The sequence below is a fragment of the Sturnira hondurensis genome, unplaced genomic scaffold (assembly GCF_014824575.4).
Source record: "Sturnira hondurensis isolate 20B ecotype Veracruz unplaced genomic scaffold, ASM1482457v3 Scaffold0000362, whole genome shotgun sequence".
NCBI classification, from domain to species: Eukaryota; Metazoa; Chordata; class Mammalia; order Chiroptera; family Phyllostomidae; genus Sturnira; species Sturnira hondurensis.
The window spans coordinates 222,031-248,859 of record NW_028072993.1 but is presented as its reverse complement, the minus strand read 5'-3'; the positions used below and the strand labels follow the sequence as shown (position 1 = coordinate 248,859).

Genomic DNA, 26,829 nt, shown 5'->3' with positions numbered 1-26,829 from the left:
TCTTTACCAGATACAGAGAGGAAAGGGAAACCAATGTGTAAAGACGTGAATTTTAAGTTTAAATGGAAAAGATGATTTACTTGGGAAGCTTTTTTTTTTTAAGTGGAGGATCAAGGAGTCTTTGTTTTTTACCATCAAGCAGTGTGAGAAGCTCCCTGAAATTATCTTTTGGAAAAATGTATTTTTCTTCCAGGAGGCAACAGAGACCAGGAAGAGTTTGGGAGGGAGGAGATGAAAAATTTTAATTGCGCCCCTTTCTAAACTGAAACACAGGCAAATGTAGGGTGCTTTGTCCTGTCTGCAGGCTTTACAGGTAATCTGGGTTTGGATGAAGCCCTCAAACAATCCCATGCCTTTCAAGGAGGGCTTCCTCTAACACGAGTGGCATGTGTTCTCAAAGCAACATATTATTCTGAAGGGTTATTGAAGATAGAATCCAGAAATTGCGGTTTCTCATCCTCTATGGAACCAACAGTTTTGACACAGAGTCTCTGGGACAAAACTGGGCTTCCAGGCATTCTGTTTTCAAAGCCTTGAGCATGCCCTTGGGGGCTCTGTTCACTGATGCTATAGCCTTGGAATATAACCCAGTCTTTTCCAACAATTGCAGGTGACAAGCTGTTGTAGAGGCACGTAACTGCGTAAACTCGCTCTCTTCCTTCCATTGATTTTGGAATGTGTATGGTCGTTCCCAGAAAAGAAGAAGGAAGGAGGGAGAAAGATGTTAAGTGTTAGGTTTACAAGATGGCAGGCAATGGGTGGAAGTAAGTCACATCTGGGCAAAACCATAATACCTTGAAACTAGTGGTGAAGAAAACTGAACTTGAAAAATAATTAAATAAATTTAAACAAAAGAAAAAAATGAACAATAAAATACTTATGGATGATAATCATTGGATTTATAGGCCTCTCCTTCTCTGAGATCAGTGCAGATATTTGTGGACCTGATAAAATATTGTTATTTTTTAATATTTTCAAATTCTCTCTTTCTCTACTATAAAAGGGGAACTCTGGAAGCCCACTTGTTTGTAGAAGGGACAATGGACTCTGGATTCTTGCTGGGATAACTTCCTGGGGATCTGGTTGTGGTAGAAGTTGGGCTCCTTCAAGAAATAACTATGTAAGGACCTCAGGTGGCATTTTCTCCAAGGTGTAAGAGTGGATGGATTTTATCACTCAGAACATAATCACAGGTAGGTGTAATTTCTGTGAATTTTTCTTTTCTCATTTCATTGCAACTCAAAAATTGATCGTACTTAATTATCTCAAGGGTATTTTGATACCCTTGAAATAAGGGACTAAGCTTTGAAACAAAGCAAAAATATGGCTGGTTTTCAATTCATAATCCAATGTGTATAAACTTCTATCTTTTCACTCATGAACACTGATATCTGTCAATTTAACTTGATCATCAACTAGATGATCTTCAAGTTTATGTTCATGTAGGTTTTCATGGCACTTTTTTTTGTATTTCTGAGATTTAAAAATACAAGAAAGGATTCAGAGTATTCTTTATTTATCCAGTTGACTTTTTTTCTCTAAATTACTCAAGAGCACAAAATAAATCACTCCTCTCCCACTTTTCCCATTCCGCCTTGTTCATTTCACTTGGCTACAGCAGAAAAATAAGGGAGGCTTTTCAGTTATTTGTGTTCTGTGGCACTACACCGAGATTAGAGAAATAGACGTGGGTGTGGAGACGCTAAAGCTGTGCTCAGGGAGCTTTCCAACTATTTGGGGAGAAAGTAAACGGACAGTTGCGATAAAAGGTAAAGTGCAGGCAAGCCCAGAGAGTCATCAGGTCACGAGGGAGGAGTCTGGGGGGCTCAGTTCTGAGGGACCAGGAGGTTTCTCTTGCAAAGGGGCAGCATCTTCACAAGAACGTGGCACATGGGCAGCCCCTGTAGAATAAAGAGCCACAAGAAGACACAGTTTCCAGAACAAGTAGTTTAACATAAGAAGCAACTTTTTTAGAGACCAGGACCCAGAGCAGCACAACATAATATTCTCTCCATCCCGCTTCCATTCGAGTCCAAGATCAGCCACGGGGCTGATGGTGGGCCCGCTGCACAACCAGCTCCGCCTCAGACTGCAGCAGGCTCTCCATGCACTTCCATTTGGCCTTGGGAGTCAAAGCATTCAGTTCATCGCGATGACTGCAGGGGGCGTTCTCTCCTGGTGGTAATTCTCTTCAATGTTTGTCACCTGGAAGTGGGGGTTAAAGGGGTTAAGAGCCCTGAACAAAGGTTAATGACAACAACATTTTTAAATGGCAATGAAATGAGGCAACAACCGTTAATTCCACAGTCAAATGAATGTCAGAGTGTGACAAATACTTTATTTAAATGACACTTCTTTAAGGTATCTTTCTGAGCCTCCAATCCCCTAGCTGCCTATTTCCTCTAGCTCCCAACAACTGAAGTGTGATACGGCCACGTGAAATCTCAGAGTGAGTGACAGGGGCTTGCCGTGTCTCTGCCAACATTTATGTAGTTTCACTTTGGTATCTTTAAACAAAGGTATTTGTTATAACCCAGGACCACCTGGTCAGAGATGGGAGGACACTATGTTCGTGCCATACACAATACATTTGACAGCTTCACTGTGAAATGTGATTTGAGAACACTGGATAAATCTTAAATGTGAAAAATTCAGACAAAGAAAAGAACATTCTGAATACTATTCTGCCACAAAAAGAATGAAATCTCGACATTTGTGACAACTTGGATGGGCTCGAAGGCATGCTGAATGAAATAGGTCAGACAGAGGTAAGTGCTGTATGACCTCACCTATCTGTGGAATTTAAGTTTTAAAACACTAAGCTCATAGATACAGAGATCAGATTGGTGGCTGCCAGAGATGAGGGTATGGGGTTGAGCAAAATGGGTGGAGGGGGTCAAGAGGTACAAATTTCCATTTCTAAATAAGGCATGAGGATGTAAGGTAAAGCATTGTGACTATAGGTAATAATACTCTATTGCACATTTAAAAGTTGCTAAGAGGGTAGATCTTGTAAGAACTCATTATAAGAAAAAAATTGTAAATGTATGTGGTGATGGATATTTACCAAACTTATTGCAAAACTTCCATGTTTTCAGGAACCACTATAAAGGACATATGGACAAAACCAAAGGGCTGTGGAAGCAGGGGAGGGAGGTGAAGATGGCTTGGCAGGGGGAGTGGGGGGGAAATGCAGACAACTGTAATCAAAAAACAATAACATTTTTAAAGAAAATGAAAAAGGAGAAATATTGTCCATAGCTGAAGTAATTAATCAGTTCATTCCCTATGTTTTGAAAGATTGTCGACCTTGTGAACAGTGCTATTTGAGGAAAATGGTTAGGTCTGTTATCCCCATTTGAAAGAGGGCAGCTGTTCTCATAGATGGTATGTATCCCAGTGGGAATAATTCCTAGATTTTCCCCATAAGCAGTGGTATTTAAGAATCTATGTTTTTGCAGTTTAATCTAGAATCTCACTACCTTTACCTGATTAACATAAAAGTCTATATATTTCATATGAAACTTTCTGGTTGGCAAACAGTTGCCAATCAGTATTTCTGATATCCATAGTACAAATTATCAACACAAGTGGTATTAAAACAGGAGCTTACATGAATTGATATATTCAAATGCTAACATTAACAGCACCTGGTAGTGAGATTGTCATGGGAATTTAGTGGTTAATCTGTTTCACTTATTTCTGTAATAATGATAATGTTTTGTTAAATATTGCCTAGAAGATGGAAATGAGTTCATGATCTGGAAGCTTCAATGTCTTTAAAAATTTCTCTACATAGCCTGCCTTTTCTATGACAAAAGATATCTTTAAAGTTTAGAAATTCATTTTGCAAGTATCTCATTTTCTTAGTGTTCTACATTCATTTTTAAAAATTGTATTTGGCATTGAAAGGTATTCAAAGATTTATGATAGTTCTCTGAGTTTATCACCTGGTAGGAGGAGAGAGCTGGACAAAAAATAACGGTACTAAAAAACAAGATAAAATAAGCTTTGTAGTCTGCACGGCCCAGGTGTGTCGACACTGCGGAAAAGGGAGAGATTAATTCTCATTGAAGGGGTTTCGGAGGTGAGTGTAGTGTGGTTGGGAGGGGTGAGGATAGGAATGGTTTAGTGAGAGGGGCAGTACTGAAACTAGGCATTAAAGGATAGTTATGATTTTGTAGTTCATGAAGTCTTTCCTAGGTCCAGTACCTAAGGTTTCTACAGTGAACTCCAGGCAGAGGGCATTATGTGTAAGCAATGTCAGGCTGCTGAGGACCATGGAGCTGTTTGAACAGTGTGTATCCCAACACTGCTGGAAAGCAACGTTAATGTAGACGGGAACTGGAACAGCAGCGGATGGTGGGGATGAAAAGAATGGGAAGGCCTCGATCCTGGGGGACCTTGAATTTCATGTGACAAAATTTAGACTGTATTCCATATGCAATGGAAAGCTAAAATGATGGTGAGATTGTGATTTATAAAATGAATGTAAATATTTTCACAAGTAGAGGATGGAAATGAAGCGGCTTGTTGCAGCCCATATTTAGAAAGCTTAAGAGGCTTTCTAAATACAGCTTTCCTATTAATAACAGGAAACCTATTAATAACATACTACCAGTAAAGAGTTTGATGTCTTTGCTTATTCTTCTTTTAGAAGAACAGAATTCAGAACAAAAAATGGGAGTTGTGTTTTATTAGAGTTCTGAGCAAGGGAAGTAGGAAGGAGCCTGCAGGCGCCATCTTGGAGAGGGACATTGGTAAGCCAGAAAGTAGCTGAAGGACAGTGAGTTAGATGAAAAAAGAAACCTAAAACAGAGTCTTAAGAGATATGGCAGAAGGGACTAGAAACATTTTTGGTCCGAAGATGACTTGAGTGAAGGAGGGAACTGTCTTAATTTGTTTGAAAGGCTATGGGAGAAGCAGAATTGAACTTGTTCTGATGAACTACAGAGCCCAGAATAAGGAACAGAGGGTGGATGTTAGGAGGGGGCCGATTTCAATTCAACACAAAGTAGTTTCTAATTTGAAATATTTCCAAGACTTAATGGACTGCCTCAGGAGTGCAGTGAATTTCCTGTGTAAGTGGTTATTTGAGCAGAGTGTGGATGCCTATGGGTGAGATTTGAAAAAAGCATTTATATATTAGATAAGAGACATGTAGATTACTGCCAATTTACCCTCAAACACAGAGAGCCTGTGACTCAACTTAGTGAAGAATTGAAGGTATCTCTATAATAAGAACTGAAGATACTCCTTCGTCTTGAATGTCTCTCTTGTAGAGAAAGACATTCAAGAGAAAGAGGTTTGGTAGTAATGTCAGGTATTATAAAAGTGGAAATGAGTTCAGATTAAATGCCATTGGACATGATAGTTCAAAATTTGGGAGGTGATTCGTAGAAACTGTTGAATCAGAAGCTATATTCATAAAGGGTTAAGTGATTGTTGAAGACTGGTATCTTTTCTTTACCAAATAGTAAAAAAAAGTTATCGAGAGCTTACAATGTGTCAGTACCAATTTAGGTGTCAGTAACAGAGCAGTAAATGAAGCAGATAGAAATACCTTCCTTCATGGGGCAAGTTGGAAGGTGGAGAGTGGAAATAATACAAATAACATGACATATCATAGTAGAAGGTAGTAAGTACTATGTCCAACAATAAAGCAAGAAGGAGAGGGTGGAGAGTGACGGGTTGTGCACTCTCCAAGATAGTCAGGGAAGACTGCATTAAAGGTGGTATTTTAACAAAGACTTGAATAAGCTGAAGGAGGAAATGATATGATCATCTTGGGAAGGGACATTCCTGGTCAAAGGAATGGAATTGGTGAGGCAGGAAATCCCTTGGTATCTTCAGGCCGCAAACGGGCAGATCAGGGAGCCTGAGTGAGCTAAGTGAGAGAAGGAGAAGTGGCTGTGATTAGTGGTAACCACACTTACCGGACATAAGAGGATCTGGGATTTTATTGTAAGATATGGAGCCATTGGTGGACCATGAACAGAGGAAGAACATTATCTGATACATTTTAAAAGGATCATTTTGGCTATTGTATTGAAAATACAATGTAGCCCTGGCTGGTGTGGCTCAGTGCATTGAGTGCCATCCTATGAAGCAAAGGGTCACTGGTTCGATTCCCAGTCAAAATACATGCCTGAGTTATGGGCCAGGGCCCCAGTAGGGGTCATGTGAGAGGCGATCACACACTGAGGTTTCTCTCCCTTTCTTTCTCCCTCCCTTCCCCTCTAGCTAATAATAAATAAATAAAATCTTAAAACAAAATAGAAAATCGAATGTAGACAGCCCCAGCCAAAAGCTGAGAAACTAGCTCCTGCACCAGTCCAGGTAAAGAGGATGTTGGCTTTGACCGAGCTTGTTACAGTAGAGGCGGGGAGAAATGGCAGGGCCACAGGATTTGCTAGCAAGTCGAAAATTGGGGTTTTAAGAGAGAGAATCTTATGATGTACTTGAGGGGCTTTTTTATTTTTATTTTTTTAACCTATGGAAGGATAGAGCTGCCCTTGTTTGAGATGAGGAAGACAGTCAGCAGTGAAGAGAAAGAGGAAATTGGAACAGCAGCTCTTGGGTAATAGGGCCGTAGGGTAAAGAGAAACTGAGTTTTTGTTTGTTTGGTTGGTTTTGGGGAGTGGAGGCTTACTTGTCTGTCCTTATGGGCAGAAGAGAGGGTAAGAATGATAAGTCCAGAGACATACATATTTATGTGAAGAAAGTTTAATAAGAACACAAAGAAAAGAAGGTCTCTGCTTTGGAAAAAAAAATTCCTTTTCTGGGAAAGCATCAAATTTTTTTGAGGTAATTTATAGGACAGTTGAAGGAATTTACATTAAATACTGTCTTTGTAATTATAAGGTTTCAATTGTTTCAAGTTTAAGAAATGAAGTTAAGAATAATAGGTAAAAAGATATTGCATAGCTTTTAGGGACTAAAGTAGAAAGGCCACTAAAGAGAGTAAGACTTTCAAAAGGATTACAACTCAGTAAGAGAATGAATTTGTTACATTTCAACAAGTTTAGAACTGGTTGTGAAATTTATCATTATTTCATGTACCACCAAAAAATAAAACAGACCACTGAAGACTTGAGAGATCCCGGTATGAAATTGGGACACTGAAGGCATTCAGTGTTTGGCTAATTGAGGCATAAACTCACCCACATGGAAAGTTACGTGCCTCCCTCCACCTTGGCACTTGGAATTTGAATCACAAGCTAGTACTCGTGTCTGTCTAGAGATTAAAATTCTCTACACCAGTGTAATCCAAACTACCCCAAGCAGAAAAACAAAGTAGTATTCAGTTGAGAATACTCCACAGGTGACTAGCCATAGCTAATACAAGTCCTTTCTGGAAAAACGCTTTCAATCATGTCTAACAGAATTGTAAGACCCTTCCAATTTTAGAATGTCCAACTGCAAAAAGACGTGTTTTAGAAATGTAATAAGATATGGAGCCGATTTGCGTACTTGGTGACTTTCCCAGCATGCAGAGCAGCACTGAGTAGTAGAAGGGTTTTATAAATTCCACATGGAGTCAATCAGCTAATGGTAAGGGGAAAACAGATAGTGAGAAGAGAAGTGGGGAGTCATACAGTCTCCCCAGGCCTAGTACTTTTATTCTGGTAGGTGATAGCTAGATTCAGAAATGACAGATCCGTGGCACTCAGGTGGTCTCCTTTTTTCCACGCTTGTGGTGACATTGCATGTCTTAGAAGCTGGAAGGGTGACTCAAGTATAACAGACACTCAGTAGATATTTAAATGAGCAAGTCCATTATTAATTTTTGTGCCCATCTCTCACCTAGCTTGGGTAGACTTCAAAATCCTTTGTAATATAGAAATCACTAACAATAAATCAAGATTGGCAAATGATTTGAAATCTGTTTTCCATCTCTGATTAGAGATTTTGAGGCAGAAAATAGTTTGATAAAAACAGAAGAAAGTACTGGCCTTTGAAATCATAAAGCCTAAACTGTATTTCCTATTATATGAGACATGATGAGTCCCTCACTATCGATGCCAGTTTTCCCATTTGGAGTAGGGGAGTCATTTCTCTCCTGTCTGCTTCAGAGGCATATAATGATTACCAGGGAAAATGATAGATGTGCAGTCCTTCTTCAGTGAAAGTGCTCAAAAGAGTGAGCTTTATTATATATTTAGGTAGCTTATTGCTTTTGAAATTGAAGTGCTTAAAAAGTGATCTTAAAAATATTTTAGGCAGCTTCTTTTTACATCTATGTTCAAGATGATGGACCTAAATAGAAAAAGAGTAAAGCAAGGAGTTTCTGGTTAAGGAAGAGGTATTTGTTAAGAAGAATTATTGTGTTTGTTTTTTGGAAACAGGGTATAAAAGAGTCGATGATTCCTCCAGTCCTGAATATTTATTGCTTAGAAGGCAGCTGGGTACTAACCGGTCTAAATATGTTGATAAAGACTACTACTGAGCTTAGAAAGAAGTTCACTCTGGCATGTTAGATTGTGGATAAGGTTGCTTTACATTCAGGCGAGAGTGAGACATGGAAGGCACTGAGGATTTACGGCCTACCGAGGGTTCTTTTCTTGAATAATAATATGAATTAATGTGGGAAAATGAGGATGTAATGGGTTATGTGTTAAATTACGTAAGACTACTTTCAAAATATTTAGACATGTTTCTGAAGATACTGGAGAAAGGTCGCAGCTGACCTTCCTGAGAGTCTGAGAGCTGACATTGCAACAGAAGGGACTGTGACTCAGGGAGACATATGGTCCAAGATCAGTCCACAGCTCCCGACTCCGAATTCAGCTCCTGGACAAATACTATGAATTTTCAATTAGACTTAGGACAGAAAGATGAATCTTAGGTTTCTTCAATTTATAGCTCATAATTCTAGGATTTTATAACTAAAAAATTTTAAAGCTGATTTCTGGCCATTCTATAATTAACAGTCCTCTGTTTGTTGGATAAATGTCAGAAATTCAGGCATAAACAAATTATCCTCAACATGAAGAATTTCCATTGCTTTTTATCTTTTAATATCCTGTAAAATGTTGTTATTGGTGAGTTATGAGCTGAAGCCAAAGCAATAGATCTTATCTGTCACACTTGACTCTGCCATTTGTTATATGTTCTTCATCTTACTCTATCTAGTCTGTGTATTTGGAAAATAATGGTACCAGAAGATAAAACTATCGTATTGAAATTTACAAGCTTTGACATAGAAAATCGAGTTGGATATGACCATGACTATGCATTTCTACAATCAAGTAACCGAGTGCTTATTAGTAAGCATGTAACATTTATTTTACTTGTCATTTTATAGTTCCTGCAAGACTGAAGAGGTGCTAAAAAGATCTGAAATTAGGTTTTTGCACACAGGGCAATTATTTTATCCTAGGTACTGTGCCCTTCTTGAAGGGGTGGGGCTCTGTGCAGTAAAAGTAGAACCAATGGCCAGCATATGATTCACTCTGACTAAGGGACATGCTTATTGATTTCAGAGAGAGGGAAAGAGAGCAAGAGAGAGAGGGAGAGAGACATTAACATGAGAGAGAAACATTGATCAGTCACCCCTACATGCTCCAGGGATTGAACCCCCAGCCTAGGTATGTGCCCTGACCAGGAATCAAACTTGTGACATGTCAGTTTATGGGACAATGCTCCAGCCAAGTGAGCCATACTGGCCAGGGCCAGTGGCCAGCCCATTACAGAGCATGCTCTATTCTTTTCTCAAATTTAATAGTAGCATTGAATAAAATTGTCATGATTGTCAGAAAACTTTTCAAAATAATCTTTATTTTTTTCATTTTGCCACAAAAGGGGGTGCATGTTTGCCAAGTCTGGTAAAGACAGATGAGCAAATGGAAGAAAATGTAAACCAATCATAACCCTACCACCTAGAGAGAAATGCTGTTGACATTTTGACATATATATTTATACATATAAATGTATACACTGAACTTTACTGCACATTGTATTGTAATGTTATTTTTCTCATAATACAAGAGATCATTTCATGTTATTAAATTCCTTTTACTGAATACAGCATAAGCTATACAAGTATAACCAATGTATTTATTGAATTGAAATACTATGAGTCAGGCATGATAGAGAGTCTGCAGAGCTGGTACAGACCTCAGTCTCTAGGTCTCTGTAAGGCCGGTGGTTAGGACCGATCTCTCTTCACAAATGTTTGAGAGAGCGCTATAGACAAGGTGTTGTGCTTAGGGTTGTAACATTTATTACCTGAATGATTTCATGCCTCGGGCCTGATGTTTACCCAGTAATCATTCCTTCAATGAATCACTTGTTGAAAAACAACTATACCATACCAGGTCTGGACATATAGAGAGTAAAAGCAGTCTCTATGGTAACGCGCTTGCATTCAGGTGAGGTAACTAAAGGTGCACAACAAAGTTGGAAATAACATGAAATAGGGAATGTGCTGCGGTGACTCAGGAAAGGCAGCAGTCACTTCTATCCATGTCTGTGAAGGTTTTGGGGAGAACTGGACTTTAAGTTAAGACCCTGACGGATGAGTAAAATTTGGACATGGGAGATTGGGCATGAGAAAATGAATGAAATATAAAATCGCCAAACCAGAGAGTGTGGAATGATTAAAGGGGCCACTAAATAGTTTAGTGTGCTTACAACAGAGAGGTCATGAAAGATAATATTAGGAAAACAAGCATGTTTACATGCTGACAGAGGACTGAACCTACAACCCAGGCATGTGGCCTGACCAGGAATTGAACCAGTGCCCTTTGTCTTTGAGGGATAACGCCCAACCAACTGAGCCACACCAGTCAGAACTATTTTGCCATTTTTGCCTACTCTTATTTCAATTGCTTTTTCTTTTAAGGCAAGGTGTGGAGATACATTGACCTCACCATTGCTGACAGAGTCCACTGAGGCTGGAGTCACATTTGCTATAGCCTCACTAGGGTCCATAGTGGCAGTGGCTTTGGGCTTCCCTTTACTGCTGTATGGAAGAACTCAGAAGCAGGCAAGTATTTTAGATATTTAATTCCCTGCTATTTTTCTTTAAGGGGGGGGTGGTGATGAAGAAAGAATGCCTTTGGCTATCCCCTTTGGCTTTCCTTCACCCTTTCATAGGTTCGGGGTACAGGAGTGTGGCTCTATTGGTGAAAGAAGGGGCGATTCCCTCTGCCAGTTACCCAGACCTACATCCCAAGAATTTAAGGTGTCATTGGTTCATTCACGCTCCAGAGAAACACATTATAAAGCTAAGCAGTGAACAAAGCATTTTACTTTATTGAGAACTTAGTGATGTTAGTTAGGCGGAACTTGCTTCCTCTGGACTGTGAAATTGCTGTCATGACTAGAAGCTTCTTTGCCTTTCACTTTTTAAAGCCCTCAAAGAGGATTTATGTATGTGGTTTAAAAGTTTCAACAACTTGAAAAATAACACAATGAAAAGTATGCCCCCTCTTTGTTCAACTGCCATCCTGCCTCCTGGTGGCAAACACTGATAAGCTTTTAGGTCAGCCCTAGAGAGAGATTCTGAGCATTTACAAATATATGTGTATTTCTATTACTTGGTGATGCTTTTTCTACTTAAAAATCTCCCAAAGATCTTTACAGATCAGTCCACAGAGCTCTTTTCAACAATTGCATAAAATTATATTGGGCAATATTCCATAATTTCTTAAACTGGTTCCCTGTTAACAGACACTTACTGAATTCCCAGTCTTTGCCTGGACCAGCAAGGCTGGCACGCTCCTGTGTCGCTGCTGGACCATGTAGATAAATTCAATTCCCAGTAGTGGAGCTGCTGGGTCAAAGTGCTTGTGCATTTAAACGGTGTAGTCATCGCCGAACTGCCCTCCAGAGAAACTGCAATTATTTACACTCTATCAATGGAACAGAAGGGGGTTGCTGGGAGCCATTTAACATACAGAGGGAAGCTGTTCAAATTGATCTCCTCTCTCCCTTGACCACTTCTCTGGTTACGTTTATAATTGTACAGTTGGCATTTGAGGACTTTACTACTGAGTTTAACCAAAACTATACCTGTGATGCTGTTGTGATTTATGGTGATGCTGAAGCGGAGCAGGAGTTGGGTGGGTGACATTCTGTTGTTTAAACTTACCCGTATTTTTTGGACAATAAGATGCACCTAGGTTTTAGAGAAGAAAAATAGGAAAACAATTTTTGAAGCAAAAAATGTGGTAAAATAGCCCTGGCTGGTGTACCTCCGTGGATTGAGCATGGGCTTGTGAACCAAAGGATCGCAGTTCGATTTCCAGTCAGGGCACATGCCTGGGTTGCAGGCCAATTCTCAGCAGTGAATGCATGAGAGGCAACCATACATTGATATTTCTCTCCCTTTCTCCTTCCCTTCCCCGTCTAAAGATAAATAAATAAAATCTTTAAAAATGTGGTAAAATATTTAATAACATAAATAACACAATATTTCACCAATGTAAATGTAAACAGAACTCAACAGCAGCATTAACAACCATTATTCCTCCCAAATTGGGGGGNTGGACCATAAGACGCGCCTAGGTTTTAGAGGAGAAAAATAGAAAAAAAATGAAGCAAACAATGTGGTAAAATATTTAATAATATTAACAACATAATATTTCACCAATGTAAATGTAAACAGAACTCAACAGCAGCATTAACAACCATTATTCCTCCCAAATTGGGGGGGGGGGGGAGTGTGTCTTATAGTCCGAAAAATACGGTAATCTGAAAAGCATGCGACTAACTAGAGTCACCTGGCATAGGCCAGCCTCACTGGGCGCCCAGAGGTCACCTGGGAGTATGAGGTTCTTACATTGGAAACTTCAGATGCCAGAACACACAGCTTTGAAGCTGGGGGCCTGCGGTGGGTTCCCCGGTAAAGTTTTGAGTAGAAGCACGCAACATTGGAATAATGTTTTAAACTATTCCCTCCTTTTCTCTATTCATCCCTCCTAATGCTGATATTTTTATTTTTATATCCACACAAAAAATGAAAAAAGGTAACCAAAAGCTGTCATTTCTACTTGAGTCTTAAAAGTTAATTTTCTGAACCAAAATATCAAGTATGCTTTTAGTTTCGACCTGCCCATTTACCAAGTATAAAAAATTATCCCTTCCAGCCATGTAGCCGCTTCCTTAACACCTTAGCTGGGTCTTAGTGCTGGTGCAACACCAGGAATGTTGGGAAGTTCAGACAGTTTGTTTGATGTTTAGACAGGTGAGTAGAAGCACAGTTCCCTGATCCAACAGACCAGGATCTAAGGAGTGAAGAGGAGGGTTTGAGCGAAGCAGATTGCAGGCGTTACGCCTGCGCACACAGTGTAGCCATGTTCTGTTTGGAAGGGGGAATACCAAGTCTGGGATTTTTTTTTTTTTAATTTGCCTCTTCTCCTTGTCTACAAATGAACAATCAACTGAGGTTTTTATGCATACTCAAAATCAGATATCTTTAGCCTATCGATGGAGATTTTTCCTGTGTGATAAAATTACAATACATTGTTACCTGGAAGCTAGTGTTTCATTCCCACAGGAAATAAAGAGAATCGGCCTACAAACCAAAGTCGAAGAAAACCACAGTTGCTTAAAAATAATTAACCAGATAATACTTTTCCTCCGTTTTTAAAATTTCTAACTGTAAGTTAAACTTCCCTGAAACATTTGCAGCTAAACTTTGTGGAACCTTCAGCCCTGCTCCAATAGTCAGTCCTGGCAGCCTGATGGTGATTCATGTTAGAAGTGATGGTCAAAATAACTTCGGAGGCTTCAAGGCTAGATTCACCTTTTTGCCCGCAGGTCAGTATAAACCCTTGTGCAGTGTTCCCCTTTATGAAAAAATGCTAATAGGGAAGATAATTTGCCCATGTTTACCTAAATTTAAAGTGCTAAAATCACCTCAGTGGCAAAATAAAAATGCAAAAGGCTGGGCCCACCCCCCAAAGATTTATATTCTGTAGATCTGGGATCATGCCCTGGAGTCTGCTTTACCAAGCCAAGAAACTGCATCTAGCAGATGGCCAAAAAGGATGCTGAGCACCTTACATTAAAAGTAGATCATTCGGATTAGAGAATGTAATTCAGAAAAGAGATGGGCTAGCTGTGTTGCTGAATGTTTGAAGGTTTTAAAAGATAAATCGGTTTCTAGGCATTCTAGGGATCACTGAGCCTTTGCCCAGAAAAAGGGATATCATCTGCAGAGACCCTAATATAAAAGAGAATGGATTGCAAACAGAAAAACTGCAAAGAATTCAACACTGTTTGACTTTTGGAAGGGCTAATAGAAAAGGTGAAAGTTAGACTATGATGGACATAGAACATTAAATTTTCAATACCAGAGTGATAGGTATTTAAAATTATTTAAGTGATAGCATTTCTTGATTCCCTGTTCTGTACCAGGTAGAGACTAAGCATTTCACATGCATTATCCCATTTATTCCTCCTTAACACCCTAAGAGATTTGTACACTGCTCCCCTTCTCACAGATGAGGGCCACAGAGGCTTAGAGAGGTAACTTTCCCAAAGATGCAGAGCTAGTCGAGAATTCTAGGGCCGGAATTCACACCTTGGTAGCAATGTGGAAGACGGATATAGACATTAGGGGTGAACTTACTTGCATATGAGGGGAGTAGTGAGGAAGTCATTGTAGGAATTTATTCTAGATATATCACTTGATTAGATATGTTGTGGGGAAGGGGGTGTAGGAAGGAGAAAAATTCTAGCATGATTTTGGGGATTCTAGTTTGAATGGCTGGATGGATGGTGAAGCCACTAAATGATACAGAAAAATATAAACCCATGACTTATATTTTTTTGACTTATATACTTTTTTGACTGTAAAATCAATTGATTCCATGTGAGACATGTGGATATTTTATGAGCTTGTGGGAAATCCAGATGGTAGTATCTAACAGTCCTAGATTCTAGAATTCAGGAACGAGATTTAGATTGAGGAGACAAATTTGAAAGTCAACTTTGAAAATTTGAAAGTCAAATTTGTGTATGTAAACCTTTAAAAATAAGGTTATGAACTATGCCTTGTAGAATATCAGGCTGAAGAATAGAATCCTAAGAAAAGAATGATATTGAGAAAAGGCCTTAGATACATATCAAGAAAATCAAGAGAGTAATTTTATGGACCCAAGGAAGGAAGAAATGCTTTAAGGAGTCAGATACAACGGGGATATTAAAAATATAGATTAGATCATATCTATGGGATCTGGCATTTAGTATTTGAAAGGTAATGTCACTGAGTTCAACATTAGCGTGGGTTTATGTTTGACCAGGCTGAGCAAAGAGAGTCAGCTAGTATAGGCCACTCTGTTTTTGATTAGATTTTTCTTCTACAGATTCTTTAAACGAAATTGGATCAATATCGCTTCCCCAAACCCACCCTGTATTTTGTGCAAAAGCTATTCTGTGTAATGAGTTTATAGCCACATGGTTACTCTTTGTTGAATCTCTCTCTTTTTTTTTTAACGAGGTGTCTATTTTGGCAAGTTTCCTCTTACATTGATATAACTCCCCAGTGAAGGAGAGTAAGTTTTATATGAGATTATTTAGGACCATGGAACTTTCAGAAACCTGTTTGGGTTTGCATAAAAATTCATAAATGGAAAGAAAAAATCAACTTTAGGGTGGAAGAAAGGGTACAAAAGGCAATCCTTTGTCCTCCTCTATTCCTGTGTAAACTTAATATTTAAATTATCTTCCTGGACTCTGTACTTAACATGGTTATTCATTTGGAGGTGAAGGGGGGAAACAAAGTTTTTTGTTCTTTAACACTCACTGACAACTTTTAACTTCTTCATAACCTAAAGTATCTGGTTAAATATTATGATCTATCATTTTTCTATAGTCGCATACTGAAGACGTCCTAGTTAGTGGGCTAGAATAGAAAGCTGGGCAGGTTGCTGTAAGAGGCATGAATAGCTGCCCCTTAGTGGGGCAACAGAGAAGACTTCATGGAGAAGGTGGCACTTGAGCTGAGTCCTAGCAGAGTATTCCAGATATGAGAACAGCATTTGCATGTCTGAATGGATTCGGCCTGTTTGAGGATTGTAAATGGTTCCATACAGTGAGAAGGAACTAAACCCAGGACATATAATGGAGAACCATGTGTGCTCTGCTAACAAACAAAATTTTCTTACAAGAATATAAGTTCCAAATACTATACATTCCAATGTGAATATATATAATTTCTTAATAGAGCTACTTGGACAAGCTTTTAACATCAGACTTTCCAGAGGCAGGTTTGGGGAATCTGTACCTTTACAAAGCTCATCTGGTGTTGGGGAACTACAGTTGTTTTTCACAATAAGACATTGGAGAAGGGTGCTCTTAATTATCTCACTTGTATGGGTTGTTAGTTTTATTCTCTACTATAGGGGTCTATGGCATCCCTCCCTTCAGATCCCCATGGCTTCCCAGAACTGCGGGAGGGGAAGAATCCTGCCCCCACGAGGCACTGTGGCAGGTGGGGTCGAGGTTTCTGGGCAATCCCCAGTGTGGCGGCGCCATGGTCAACCCGAATGGGATTCAGACTGCAGCCCACTGTGTGGGATTGTGAGTGAAACAGATGTTACTTCACCAATGTGCTGTTTATAGTCCACGCCTGGGACATAAACATAATGGTCTAACATCTGAAATCACACAGATTAACTCCTGTCAGTGTTTCTTCTCCATTGCCTTCTAGTCTCCATTCAAACAGGGTGGATGAGGAAAAAGTTAATTGAGCTCAATCTATTTCTTCTTTTATATAAACATCTTTTTCTATACTTGAAGACCCCTCTCACATTGTCTCTTAATTTGATCTTTGAGCTAAATGCTCATTATTCTACTGTGATTGCAGGTGCCTCACCATGCAGTGAAACTTCCCGTGGGTCAATTTATTGTTGTTCCTCTTAAAACATGGTCCACAACAGTGGAGCGTACAAGAGACAATCCACTGCCTTGATCACTGCACGACCGATGAATTAAGATTTTGAATAACTTTTCAAATGTTTTCAATTGTGAGTTATACCATGATATGAGAGAATATACATAAAATATGTGTAATTTAAAGAATAATTATTACTATACATTTGTGTTTCTACCATCCAGTGTAGGGAAGATCCTTATACTCACTCGTCAAAGGCCCTTAGTGCACTTCCTAAGTGAAGTAAAAATAAACACTATCCAAAATTTTGTAATCATAATTCCTTTACTATTTCAAAAAAATCAGCTTTAACATCTATAAATCTTTAAAATGAATATATTGTTTGTTTTTTCTTGGTTTTGGTGTGAATAAATGTAGTTTATATGCTTCTGACTTTCTTTTATCCTCATAATGTGTTATATGGATTAAGTGGTGTGGATGTATAAAAGTAATTAATTCATTTTCAATCCAGACTTGTTAAGACAATCACTTGTGAGCAGGTTCTGTACACCATATACTTAAATACTCCTCAGATGCTTCCAAAGTATATAGTCCAGGTTGAGAACCATGCCCAGTCTCTCTGACCTGTCTTGACCACTCTCCTGCTTGCTCACAGTGAGCCAACCCCATTGCTCAAACGTACTGAACTTGAGCTAGTACGTAGTAGGTTGTCCCCACCACCTTTTTGGACACCGCATTACATTTATTTGTCTTGCCTCCTCAGGCTCCCCTTGGCTGTAAGTGTCACAGACTTTCTTTGTTTTTGATGACTTGGACAGTTTTGAGGAGCACTCATCTGGTATTTTGTAGAACATCCCTCAATTTAGTTGTGTCTGATATTTTCCTCATGGTTTCACTGGGATTATGAGTTATGGAAAGGAAGATCACAAAGGAACAGGCCATTGTTGTCACATGCTACCAAGGGTAAATGCTATCAACATAACTTATCACTGAAGATGTTCATCTGGATCACTGATCAAGGCAGTGTTTGCCAAGTGTCTCCACTGAAAAGCTGCATTTTCCCCTTTTCCATACTTACTCTTTACAAGCAAGTTACTAAGGATAGACCACGCTCGAGGGATTGGGTGTTAAGCTCTACCTTTTTGAGCAGGAAGTATCTATATAAAGTATTTAAAATTTCATATGGGAGATTTGTCTCTTCAACATTTATTTATTAAATAATTTCTTTCTATTAGTGTACACTCAGGCATATTTATTTTATAATGCCACATATATTTATTTTGTTGCTCCAATTGTTCTAGCTTTGACCATTGTGAACTTTTTTTTTTAGGATGGCTTCTTGTCTTTTTGAAATGCCTGCATCATTTTGTGACTCTACAAGATGCTCCTGGCTCATCTTTCTTTTAAAATTATTTATTTATTTATATAAAGAGGAGAAGAGAAGGAGAGAGGGAGGGAGAGAAATATCAATGTGTGGTTGCCCCTTGTGTGCCCCCACCCGCAACCCAGGCATGTGCCCTGGACCTGAAATTGAACACAGGACCCTCTTGTTTGCAGGCCAGCATTCAATCCACTGAGCTAGAGCAGCCAGGGTCAGGCTCGTCTTATATATTCCCTCCTCACTCTTAGAATCAGCCAGTTTCCCAATGACCCCTGATTCATTTCATTAGAGAGTGGTGTGAAAAACCAAGAGCTGGGTTCTGGGCATACTAGTTACTACTAGGGTTTTATTCTGGTAAACTTCTAGGCCCTCTCAGCTGACAAAGCTAGAAAATGTAGGAATCATACGAACATAAATATAAATACAAGTTCATACGGATGTTTCCAACTCATTGCAGTGCCACATGGTTCATTCTAGGTCATCCTTTTGAAGAAATGTGTTTTATAAGAATTCTATCAAAGTGCATTTCTATGTACTATGAAAAAGAAGCCCCAACGGTAGGTGAGTAATTAGTGAAAAATTCATGTATTGGAAAAGGCAAATATTAGTACTAATGCCTGAGGGACAGAAAAAGCTACGTCAGACTCACCTGTCAAGTAATATAGTCTGTTGTTGAACTCGTGTGATGGACGATCATGCTTGTGGCAAGATGTGGGTCCACAGCAAAACCACCCTTCACAAGGCGGAGATTCAGTTTGATGAGTCCATTAAGATTAATAAACAGAATCAGCTGTAAACGTTTGTGAGCCACTCAAGTTAACTGTAAAAATAAATTTGTTTGCAATTTTATCAGTGGCTGTTCTTGAATTATTTTTTAAAAAATGATTATAATAGTGATGCTTGTAGGAAAAAGCAGTTAAAGAAAGCTATCAAGTAAATCTGAAACACCTTTCCATTTTACTAATCCATCCCTCCTTTATATTAAGAAATCAATATTAAGAATGTTTTAATTATTTGATTTTCTATTAATATTTATGTACATAATATATATATTTAATAGTATTTGTATACATCACATATGTTGTATTATATTTTTTTGCATGTAACATTATGCCCTACATTGATACTGATATGAAAAATGCCTGTGTGGGTCATTTTTTAAAACGTTTAATAGTTGCCTAACTTACTAGACTGGAGGAATGTCTTTCTGAAGCTGTTCCTGAAATGCATGGACCTTTGTACCAGAGGTTTTTGATATGCTGATATAACAAAGTGGTATGTTCCACTTCTCCCTGCTTCTGTGGGAACTCTTCCGTTGACTCTGTTTCTTCTTGTCTCATCTTCATCAACCGTATAGACATCCAGGCTCCACTCTCCACTGAAGGGGGCTTTTGAAGGGGACTTCTGAGTGCCCACATGCTTTCAAAAGGGAAGTTTGCCATGTGGGGTGAGCCAGTCAGAGAGATATGCAAAATCTGGGAGCTGTGGTAGACACCGTTTTTGCTGGAGGTCACCAAAGGCCAGGCTGGCTGACATAGTCAGGTAATGGGTAACACTTCAAAGATAGTAAGGACAGCTGACAGCAACAGTGTGCCACCCCCCATATACTGCAGCTCCCCTGGCGCTGGTTACTCTTTGGACCAGGTCTCAATCTTTAGTGTACACACCTGGAGGGTTTCTGATTCTCTAAGAATTTACATTCTTAAAGAGAATTTGTATTTCTAATAAATTCCCTGGTAATGTTATTCCACAATTAGGGAAAGCCCAGTGCTCTCTTGCTAATTTCATATTGGTCTTTGTGCTTATGTAGAATATCTAACTTACTTTAGGGAGTTAAACTCACTTTGCAATTATATATCAGAATCTTTCTGTCTCAAAGTAAATCAGCAGTTGTTTCAACTTCAGTCACTTTCTTTCTATAATTCAGTAGTGACTAGGGACACAAAAGCCATTGTTGGATGAAAGATAAGACCCTAAAAATATAAGAAGCAGGATTTGATTATGGGTAATGGGAATAAAGGATGGAGAAATTCATCAATTGATATTGAGCTGCTATCCCACTAAAATCTCAGACTGTTGCTTTATAAATGCACGTTGCTCTGTCACGTGCTTTCGACATGATGTTCTCTGCCATATTAAAAGATATTTGATGACTATGTGCATAAAATCGCACTGGAAATTGTGGTCTACATGATCGACTCTACAGTAATTTTTGTTATTTCACTGTAGTGTGCACACTGTCCTCTATATTTTATATAGAGAGTGAGTTTAAGAAGTAAGTTTCTTTACTACCAAGTAATAATTGAGAGGATGACTTTGAAAATAAAGTTTAATCCTTTCATTAGAGTGCATGGCAGATAATAACAATGATAATGGCTACCATATGGAGTCATTACCATCTGCAAGGTAGTTGCCAAGCACTTTACTTGAGGTCGCACCTTTAATAATGTCACATGGAAACACGCGAATGTCAGACTCATCATGCAAAGAATTGAAATGAGCATAGTTATGGCTTGAAAGAAGATGCCTGTGTGTATTAAGAAATGTCTCCTTTGAATAAAGTGTATTGAAAAATAACTTCAGTAACTTAAATAACTTTTGCTGAAGAGAGACTTTTGAGAAATGAAAGAGTCTCTAAGCTACAGTGACAGAATATTTGTGACAATTGAAGGATTCTTTCTTCAGAGTATTTTCTTCAGCTGGACTTGTTGATGGGGCAAATTAATGGACGTTTATTCAAGTTTCTAAACATCTTTTGGAAGCATATCAAACATGAGCAAATCTTAAACTTGCAGTTAGAAGGATTTTCACAGTGATCACCCGTGAAACGAGCACCCAGATGAAGAAAAAGTGTCGCAGCCCCCAGCAGCCCCGCTCTCGTGCTTCCTCCCAATAGCAACCCCCTAAAATGACTAGCAATGTCTCACCTTGATTTCCAACATCATAGGTGAAGCACACCTATTTGTGAATTGATCATCTCATTTTAACCTCAGTTTTATCAGTTTGCATGATTCCATAAAAGATGGCAATTTAAGATATATTTCTGTAAGATAATGTTTGGATACTTTTAACAGTAGAACACAAATCTGAGGCTACCTCATTTTGAATGATTTTTTTTCATGTATTCTTTATATCACTTTGAGATAGAAATAAGCTCTTTTTCTTTTTTTCCCCTCAACTTAAAAATGGCCTTTGGTGTTATTTGGTAAGGGCTTCAATGACATTTTATTGCCAAAAGAAGAAGGGGAAATACACAAGTCAGAACTTCTCCGGCCAATCAGGAGGCATGGTGCACCTTCCGGTGGGAGTTCACACAAAGTGCCAGACAGGACTGACTGGCTGGCACCCGGCTGAACTGAGTGTGCATTTTGGGAAAGCCAGAGATAGAGTTAGCCAAGTGGTGAAAAATGTCATTTCACATCAAACTTCTGTTCTTTCTTTAGGAAAAAAAATCCACTCTTCTGGACCATTGTTGCTGGAGACCCTGACAGAACCCTGAAAGAGTCGACTGAGCAGGTGAGAAATGTTTTAAAGGTCACTTTGCCTGCACTCAAAGTGTTGTCACGTGCCAGGGACTTCCTTCAGCAGAACTATACAAGGAGGTATTCATCTCCTAGCGCCCCTTTACATTTACAGCTTATACCAACATGTGAAGAAACAATCAGAGGCCATGTATTTAATCAGAGGATTCAGTGAAGGTGGTCAGGAAGCACAAATTCAGGTGCACATGCCTAGGTCCACATAGGACTCTGTGTCTCTCAGGACTGCCAGTCTTCAAGAAGTGCTTCAGGGCCACCTGCAAATTACCGACAGAGATCGCCCTTTTCCATGTAGTATAAAGTCATCTCCATTGCTGATATTTGGAAATGTAGAGATTTAAGATTTATTTTGGACCACTCAGCAAGGAAGTAGTTTGACTTGACTCAGTCTTGTAATTCTCTGGGTTGCCACTGATACAGGTCAGAAAGGCAAAGCACCAGGAGGTGCAGGAAGACTCCGACCAACTGCGCGCTGACTCGGACATCGCTCTGATGTGGCTGAGCTCCCCTCTGGAGTTGGGCTCTGTGGTGAGGCTGGTGTGGCTCCCGCACAGCACCTCTGAGATCTGTGCCTNGCTTCAGGGCCACCTGCAAATTACCGACAGAGATCGCCCTTTTCCATGTAGTATAAAGTCATCTCCATTGCTGATATTTGGAAATGTAGAGATTTAAGATTTATTTTGGACCACTCAGCAAGGAAGTAGTTTGACTTGACTCAGTCTTGTAATTCTCTGGGTTGCCACTGATACAGGTCAGAAAGGCAAAGCACCAGGAGGTGCAGGAAGACTCCGACCAACTGCGCGCTGACTCGGACATCGCTCTGATGTGGCTGAGCTCGCCTCTGGAGTTGGGCTCTGTGGTGAGGCTGCTGGTGTGGCTCCCGCACAGCACCGAGCCTCTGGTTCCCTCTGAGATCTGTGCCTGGACAGGGAAGTATTAGGTGGAGGTACACGTTTTACATTTGCATAAACTTTACTGCAGGTTGGTAATTTGGAAAATTTGTCATGGAAATTATATAAGGCAGTATCTGCTTTAACCTTTCTTCCTTCCAAAAGCTAGAAACCAGGTTTTATTTGGTGGGATAGGTGATCGAGTTAGGGAATGAGCTGTTTTATATTTTCCCTTTAGGGTGACTCATTATAAGCAGGCTAGGCCTACAATTCCAAGGGCCAGATAAGGTTTTTAGGCTGTAGAGACCGTATGGCCTGTGTCGCACTACTAAACTCTGCCACTGCAGCACAGCCCAGTCACAGGCAGTGTGATAAGTGGGCGTGGCTCTGCTCCAACACACCATCACTCACAAACTTTAAATTTTATATAATATTTAGGTGTCATGAAATAGTATTCTTATTTGAGTTTTTCCAACCATTTCAAATGCACATGCCATTATTAGTTCCTGGATTGTAGTAAAGAGACCGTGGGGTGGGGCAGCAGGTGGTGGAACGCATTGGCCTGTTGTCTGGTTTGCGGACTGCTGGGCTAGGTACAGAGCGCTTAAAGCTGCAATAAAATACCAAATGATATGAAAAGGTCAATGTTTGCGTTTTGCCTCTTTGCACAGTAAAAGATTTTCTATCATATTTTCCTTCTGCTTCTGCATCATTTATTTGGAATCTGTGAACTTGAAGGAAAGGATTTATCTTCATGCACAGTGTTCATGTTCAAAGCCCTTGTACTACCTGCAGCCAAACTGCTTTTTCCCAAAGTCTTTGCAACCACCATGTAGGAGACTTTTATCCTCTCTGTTTTGCAAATGAGGAGGCTATGGCCCAGAGTTATACAATGTACTAATATCCGAAGAATACTAAGTAACAAAGGTAGGATTTAAAATCAGCCATGGCCCAGCTGTTGATTCTTGAATTCCCAGCCTGACCTGGGCTCTGTAATTTGGCCTCCACTTAACTATCCAACTTCATTTCCTCCTTTTGTCCCTTCAGACACCGTGGTCTTCCTTTCTCTTAAACACCAAACTTATTCTGCTTTCCGAAGCTCTGCACTTCATTTTTTTTCCACTTAGAACATGATTACGTGACTCGCCCAGCTGCCTCCTCATCATTTCACTCTCCTTCTCCGATGTCACTCCCCTTCTTAGCCCTCTGTGCTGCAGCAGGCCTGTTCCGTCACTTACTTTCTGCACTACCCACTGTGTCATCTCATTGCACATGTGCATTCTTGACATGTTTTTATGTGATCATTTTCTGCAGCCCATCATCCCTTAGAGCGGGAACCTCTAGGGGCAGATCTCCGTCTAATTCAGCACCCTCTCCCCAGGGCTAGAAGTTTGCCCAGATCAGAGTGAAGAGTAAATATTTATTGACAGACTAGTTTCAAAGCCCCTGAATAAGTATATCCATTCTCTAAAACCTTCAGCCTTTGCCAACTTCATGACCACCACATGACTGAGAGGTGGTTACAGTCTTATGAAAGGAGAATTCACTTTTTCAGACTCGGAGAAAATGAGTTCTTGATTTTGAGACTTGGTAAGCAATGCTGATGGGAGGGATGGTCCCTGAAAAGAGGAGTTTAAATATATTAAACTACTTATGTGTTAGATTAGTGTATCAAAAACAGCATAAGATTTGGTCAGAACTAGGCTGCAGTACTGGTTCTGTCCCACAGGTGCTGTGAGATCGAATTTCCAGAGCTGTGCCCTTTTCCTGTATGAGACCAGTGTGAGCCTACCTCATAACGCTCTTGTATTGTTGGATTGGAGGGAAGGGCCCTATAAATACTAAGGTGCTAGAAAAACGTAAGGTAATTTTAATTTTGTCCTAAAAGTTTTAAGACTATAAAATAGTAAACCTAATTTTTGTAATGTCATGAATCTAATGTGATAGAATGCCATGCAAAATACATGTTAAGACAGGTATGATCGAGGGTCAATTATGACAAGAAATTCTTTAGTGTCATTTTAAATTGGAGTTGAGTTTAGGCAACAGTGTCAATTGAGTGAAAAAGGAATATGATTTTAGTTTATATTAGGAAATCATAAGCACATATTGTTCTATCACGTATTTATAATATGTACTTACATAATATATGTGTATACATATGTAATCATATCAATCACATGTAACACCAGCTCATATCTTGATTGTCTTTTTCTGAGTTTTTATGTAGCAATGTTTGAAACACTAATATTTAAATTGAAAATAAGCTAGAAAAAATGTTTCTGGTCTTGTTCTCCTGCCAATGTCCTTCCTTCATAAAGATGTCACATTTGGAAATGAAAAAACTCTGCATTATATATATATATATATATATATATATATATATATATATATATTTTTTAAGTATTGTTCAAGTACAGTTTTCTGTCTTTTACTCTCATCCCAGTCCACCCCCCCAGTGCTCCCCACCTCCCTCCCATTTCTGCCCCCCTTAGTTTTTGTCCATGTGACCTTTATACTTGTTCCTGTAAACCCTTCCCCTTTCCCCCTGAAATTCCTTCCCCTCTCCCCCCTGGTCGCTGTCAGCCTGATCTCTTTTTCAGTGTCTTTGGTTATATTTTGCTTGCTTGTTTGTTTTGTTGTTTAGGTTCCTAATAAAGGTGAGATCATACGGTATTTGTCTTTCACTGCCTGGCTTACTTCACTCAGCATAATGCTTTCCTGTTCCATCCATGCTGTTGCAAAGGGTAGGAGCTCCTTCTTTCTTTCTGCTGCATAGAATTCCATTGTGCAAATGTACCATAGTTTTTGGATCTGTTTATTTACTGATGGGCACCTAGGTTGCTTCCAACTCTTGGCTATTGTAAATGTTGCTGCTATGAACATTGGGGTGCATATGTTCTTTGGGATTGGTGTTTTAGGGTTCTTAGGATATAATCCCAGCAGTGGAATTGCTGGAGCAAAAGGCAGGTCCATTTTTAGTTTTCCGAGAAATTTCCATACTGTTTTCCCCAGTGGTTGTACCAGTCTGCAATCCCACCAACAGTGAACTAGAGTCCCCTTTTCTCCACACCCTCTCCAACACTTGTTGTGTGTTGCTTTGTTTATGATGGCCCTTCTAACCAGGGTAAGGTGGTATCTCATTGTGGTTTTAATTTGCCTCTCTCTGATGGCTAGTGATGCTGAGCATCTTTTCATGTGTCTCTGGATCCTCTGTATGCCCTCCTTATATTATATGATTTAGCATTCTACACCAGCTCAGGCACAATGGAATGATTGCAATTATGTTAGTGTAGAGCCAGTCTGAGCTTCAATATTTTTAACCTAACTTCTTGCTTCCATCATGAAGCTCTCTTTCTGAATCTGTTTCTTAATTAGACAGTAGCCTGGCGAGTTGCCTACAGCAGATTCAAGTGCCTGTGTTAGAGAGATCTACAGACACACATACTATTTTCCTTACCCGGGAAGGATCAAAGAGAGGCTGATCTGTGCTGGCCTTGCACCTGGAGGGGGAGAGGGCGATCAGGTGAGATTTTGCACAGGAAGGCAGGAAGTTGTCATCTGCTAGAGATTCTCCTTGCACAAGAGGAGATGACTCTCAAAGCCACAGACAGCTCTTAGTCTGTGCTTCATAGCATCATGCCATGTCCCCTCACCCAAACGCCAGAAGGAGCACAGGCAGAGTGAGTTACTATATCCAAGCTTGCTGAGATGGTAGAGGTGGGTGGAAAGAACCTAGAGCCAGGAGAGCAGGGGGATGCAGCGAGGGGTCATGAGAAAGTAGAAGATGGCAGCACCACCAAACTGCCAGGAGAGCAGGGGGATGCAGCGAGGGGTCATGAGAAAGTAGAAGATGGCAGCACCACCAAACTGGCCTGCAGGTGGGAAGATGTTTTCAGATATACTTCAGGCTTTGGGAAGAGAGGAACAAGCAAATAAGTATTCTAAATTAGTGTATCCTGTTTATCACTGAAGAGTTTCCTTGTTTTAAATTCTTATTAATCTCTAGTGAACTCACACTTGTTTTTCTACCCCCATGGAGTAAAATAAAATAGGCATGAAGAAAATAAGAACCTTCGAAAAAATGGTTTTTGTATACAGTGGAAACCAAGTCACAAAGCCCTAGTTTAATTTTAATGACATTGTAGATGTACTCACAGGGGCAATGACACT

At 39.6% G+C, this 26,829-nt stretch overlaps 1 protein-coding gene across 1 annotated transcript in view; it reads left to right on the top strand.

Moving 5' to 3' along the window:
* OVCH1 (ovochymase 1) overlaps positions 1–26,829 on the top strand; it is a 46,593-nt gene that overhangs the window by 4,615 nt on the left and 15,149 nt on the right. The window contains 14 exon segments of the mRNA XM_037035048.1: positions 1,004–1,193; positions 5,283–5,310; positions 9,136–9,277; positions 10,847–10,851; positions 10,929–10,990; positions 11,101–11,235; positions 11,979–12,068; positions 13,639–13,767; positions 16,356–16,533; positions 21,671–21,743; positions 22,518–22,699; positions 24,137–24,246; positions 26,035–26,088; positions 26,091–26,193. Coding sequence (XP_036890943.1) covers positions 1,004–1,193; positions 5,283–5,310; positions 9,136–9,277; positions 10,847–10,851; positions 10,929–10,990; positions 11,101–11,235; positions 11,979–12,068; positions 13,639–13,767; positions 16,356–16,533; positions 21,671–21,743; positions 22,518–22,699; positions 24,137–24,246; positions 26,035–26,088; positions 26,091–26,193 — 1,481 coding nt within the window.